The following is a 3,820-nucleotide window of genomic DNA, read 5'->3' as shown; positions in this document are numbered from 1 at the left end:
GATACCCAAGGCAGGAGGACCACAGGGAAGGGGAGGGCGACCCTCCCTTTCCTATCCTGACCTCTGCCAGGCTGCAGGGAGAATGCAGGAGTCAGCTGAGCTGTCCATGTGGCACTGCCCAGGCCAACCTGCACCGCAGGCCTTCCCCGGAGGGCACGGCCTCTGCTCTCTGGCTGGGCCCAGTAGCAGCTAGCTAGACACCCTTGGCTCTAGGCAAGGCAGGCAGCACAGAGCCCTGGCTCCCCCATGGGGCAGGGGCTCTTGCAGGGCCCTCCAACAGCCGAAGAGAAAACTCGCCAGATGGAGGGGAAAGGGCCTTCACAAGTGTGAGGTGGGCAGCACCCCGGGCTGAGCCCCCACTCCCGGCTGGAGGAGAGTTCAACAAGCAAACTAGACCACAGACAACATCAGAAAACTAAGTCAGCCCCAGAGCTGCGTTCCATTCCACGGGTGCCAGGGGACTCCGGCCCATGGGGGATGAATAAACACCTGGTATTCACCATCCTGCACCCGACCCTACAGATGCCCGGAGCTGGCACCCAAGGAAAGCACCAACTCACCTCAACAGAACGCAGAGCTGGCCTTAGCCCCTGCCTACCACAGCAGCGCCATCTGCTGTGAGGGGATCCTCTGCTGGTGACGATGGACCAAGCCCAAGGTCCTGGGTCGGCCCAGAGGACTAAGGGAGTGGGTGTGAGTGGCTGGCATTCCAGGCTGCCTGAGAGGCAGTGCAGCCCAAGCGCTCTGAGATCGGAGGGTCCCAGTGATGGCTCCCTCTGCACATGCTAACCCCGTGGCCTTAGCCAACGCACCCTTTTTTATCCTGGCTGAAAGCAAAAGGAAGGATGCTCTCCAGATCCCTGGGAGAAGCATGCAGCTCACCAGCATCAGAACACACGCAGCCTGCCCTGCCCCATCTACAGCAGCCCCTCGGGGGCCTGGAGGCCGAGGTACAGCACGTAGCCAAGGTTGTCGATCTCCTCCTGGCACAGGCTGGCGAAGAGGTTCACACCGGGGTTGAAATGGCAGGGCAGGCTGGCCCGCTCCAGGCTGCCGATGAGCAGCTCCACAGCCTGCAAAAAGCGCTCCCCCAAGGCCTCCTCGGCCCAGTCCACCTCCTCCTCTCCCAGATGTAGAACCACCTGGGTCAGGTGGCCCCGGCTCAGCTGCCTCAGGGCCGGATGGCCGCGGCAGACACGACACAGTAGCAGCAGCAGCCGCCGGCGGGTCCCAACCTCACAGCCATCCAGAGCTCGCAGCCTGGCAGCCTCCGCCGGGTACAGATCCTGCAGCCAGAGGTTCCCAGCCGGCCCCTCCAGGGGCCAGGCCACCAGGAGCCGGTCTTCAGCGCTGGCGCCGGTGATGGCCAGGAGCACAGCAACGGTGAGATCCAGGCGCTCGTGCTGCACCTCAAGCAGCAGCTCCTCCGAAGCCACGCTGGGCCAGATCAAGCACCCGAGGAGGCTGCCAATGACTGGCCAGTTGATGGAGGCGGCCAGTGCCTTGCGAAACAGCTCCAGCAGGACACGGGAAGAGAGGTAGCCACCCACTAGGAAGCGGTCCCAGGGGCTGCTTCCACGGGGACAGAATTCAAGCTGAGTCCTACGCACAGCCCAGCAGCGAGGGTCCCTGGCCACAGTGTCCATGCCAGGTACCAGGCTCCACAGACCCGGCTCCAGCACCAGGGGTACCAGGAGACGCACATCGTCAGCAGCCCCTGCCTGCAAGCCATCATAAAGCGGCCCCCCAGGCACAAGCACCCCAAAGGGCAGTTCTGGGAACTTGCTCCGCAAGGAGGCCTGCAGCTCTAGGGCAATGTCGCCAGCCAACTGTTTGGCCAGAGCCACGTGGGACACTGGGATGCTCACGTGGTCTCGCTCGAACGCCAACAGCTTCTCCTGGAATGTCAGGCACAAGAGTCCTGGGGAGGCAAGCTGAGGAGACGCCTGAGGGTCAGCATCTGCAGGCCCCTCTGCAGAGTGAAAGGGCCGGGGAACATGTCAGAAGGCCCTGTGATGAGCCACGAAACCTCCCCCAGGTTACCAGGTGTGTACTGGCCCGGGCCTCATCCCCCTCACCTGTAAAAGAACCAGCTGAGAAAGAGCACCCGCTCAAGTCCTCACGTAGAAAGACTACTTTGATGACCAGTTCTCATTGCCTCAGCTCCCCAACTCTTTGGGGCCAAAACAGCTCATGCCGAGTGCAGTGCGGTCCTGGACCTTGGTTTCCTGACCTGAGGCCCCCATATCAGAAGGCTACTGCCCTACTGTGATATCACCCCCAAAGTCCACATGTCCCAGTGGTTGACCGAAGGCAGAAAAACACACCATGAAACATGCAGGGAGCCCACACCCCTGGAGGGAGAGGGGCTTGCACAGGGCACAGTCGTCAGTGGCAGAGCCTGGGCTGCATCTCCTGAGTGTGACCACCAAAGGGGGACCCACCAGGTTAGAGGGGAAGGGGTGCCATTCACCTGGGGCAAAAAGTGAGGGGACTGGGAGCAGCATAGGCTGGCTGGGGGCAGCAAGTGAGGGCCGGGGCTGTGGGCGTGGTGTGGCCTTGAGCAGGCTCAGTTCCTTCCAGCTGTCCTCTAGGCTCCTGGCGTCTGCCTTGGCGTCATCCTCGTCCTGCGAGCTGGCAGCCCTGTCAATGAGCTGCAGGCAGAGCGCACAGGTCAGCGCACCTGAAGCCTGGGCAGCACAGCACAGCCCAGGGCAAACCCAACAAGCTTGCTGGGTAGAGAAGCAGATGCCAGCCGTGGGCAGGCCCCAGCCCCCTCCCAGGGCCCCGCTGCAGGCCCCAGCCCTGTGATCCTCCCCTGGGAGCCCCAGGTGTCACTGGTCCACCATGGCCTTACCCGCTTCACAGCCAGGGTGGCAATACCCAGCACGGCAGCCCCGCCCACACCCAGCACCAGGCGGGCATTGGCCAGGAGGAAGTTCACCGCACTGCCCAGCATGTCGTCGTCATGCCGCTTCCCCCGTTTCTGGAAGAACTCTGCCATGTCTGCCTACAAGAGAGCCAGGGTGCAGGGACCACTGAGTATGGGGCAGCCAGGCAGACGGGGCAGGCGTGGGTGGGCACTCCGGTTGCCATCCTGCTGGGGTCTCTGGCTCAAGCCCACAAGGGGTTCCTGAAAGTTTCAACAGAAAGCGGCCACTCAAGGATTTCTTGTAAGGAGAAGGGGGGCTGCCTGAGCCCCCTTCCCCAAACCTGCAAACAACCTACCCCACCCCTGGACAGAGGGGCTCACACAGAAAGCGCCTAAGGCAGGTCAGAGAAGGGCCCGGCACCCCGACCCCAGGGTTCTGACATCCCCGAAGACCCCTAAGGAAGGTCTTATCGTCACTCCCGTTTTACAGAGAAACAGGCTGCTGGCCAGTGAGTCCTCAGCACGTGCACGGACAGCAAAGCCCCCAGGATCTTGCCCCCCAAAGGCCCCCGGTCAGGCCCTAGAGGCGCCTCCTGCTGGTTAAGTAGGGCGGGCACCCGGGAGGAAGCAAGGCCCGTGAAACCCACGCCCTGGGGCCCAGACAGCCTGCCCGGGAGGGCATCTCAGTGCGGCCAGTTACCTCCACATCTCGACAGAGCAGCGCCAAGGCAGAGCTGCCAAGTCAAGGACGGGCGGGGAGATGGCCCGGGCTGCCTGGCAGTGGGTGTGTGACAGCGGAAAAGGCTGCACTCAGGCTCCAGAGGACTGGCCGGGCCGCGACAGGGCCTCCCGCCTCCCGGGCTGCGGACCGGGGCCGGGGAGCTGTCCCCGCGGTGGGGAGCCGAGCAACAGGAAAGGTCAGCGGCCGGCCCGCTGCTGCTCAGCTTC

The 3,820-nt window shown here is 63.5% G+C and overlaps 2 protein-coding genes across 3 annotated transcripts in view; one reads left to right on the top strand and one right to left on the bottom strand.

Moving 5' to 3' along the window:
- Positions 1 to 6: 6 nt before the first annotated feature.
- MIEF2 (mitochondrial elongation factor 2) lies at positions 7 to 3,798 on the bottom strand. 2 transcript variants are annotated; one of them, XM_015570615.1, is made up of 4 exons: positions 3,573 to 3,798; positions 2,858 to 3,010; positions 2,474 to 2,654; positions 7 to 1,972 (listed from the first exon to the last, which is right to left on the bottom strand). In XM_015570615.1, the coding sequence occupies exons 2-4, from the start codon at positions 3,002 to 3,004 to the stop codon at positions 918 to 920; spliced, it is 1,383 nt and encodes a 460-aa protein (XP_015426101.1). In that variant the 5' UTR covers positions 3,005 to 3,010; positions 3,573 to 3,798; the 3' UTR covers positions 7 to 917. The 2 variants fall into 2 exon arrangements, with proteins under 2 accessions (XP_015426101.1, XP_006774022.1); XM_006773959.2 differs by lacking the exon at positions 3,573 to 3,798 and having other exon boundaries at positions 2,858 to 3,306.
- FLII (flightless I actin binding protein) overlaps positions 3,633 to 3,820 on the top strand; it is a 15,019-nt gene continuing 14,831 nt past the window's right edge. The window contains exon 1 of the mRNA XM_015570624.1: positions 3,633 to 3,652. Coding sequence (XP_015426110.1) covers positions 3,633 to 3,652 — 20 coding nt within the window. The remainder of the gene's footprint in view (positions 3,653 to 3,820) is intronic.

The sequence above is a fragment of the Myotis davidii genome, unplaced genomic scaffold (genome assembly GCF_000327345.1).
Source record: "Myotis davidii unplaced genomic scaffold, ASM32734v1 scaffold207, whole genome shotgun sequence".
Lineage (NCBI taxonomy): Eukaryota > Metazoa > Chordata > Mammalia > Chiroptera > Vespertilionidae > Myotis > Myotis davidii.
Note: the sequence above shows the minus strand (reverse complement) of the source record. Positions and strands in the feature narration are given on the sequence as shown.

Coding starts and splice junctions, on each gene's coding strand:
- MIEF2 (XM_015570615.1), bottom strand. CDS start 3,004: ATGGCAGAGTTCTTCCAGAAACGGGGGAAGCGGCATGACGACGACATG. Junction 2,655..2,857: donor CCACCCTGGCTGTGAAGCGG/GTAAGGCCATGG, acceptor CTCTGCCTGCAG/CTCATTGACAGGGCTGCCAG. Junction 1,973..2,473: donor CCCCTCACTTTTTGCCCCAG/GTGAATGGCACC, acceptor TTCACTCTGCAG/AGGGGCCTGCAGATGCTGAC.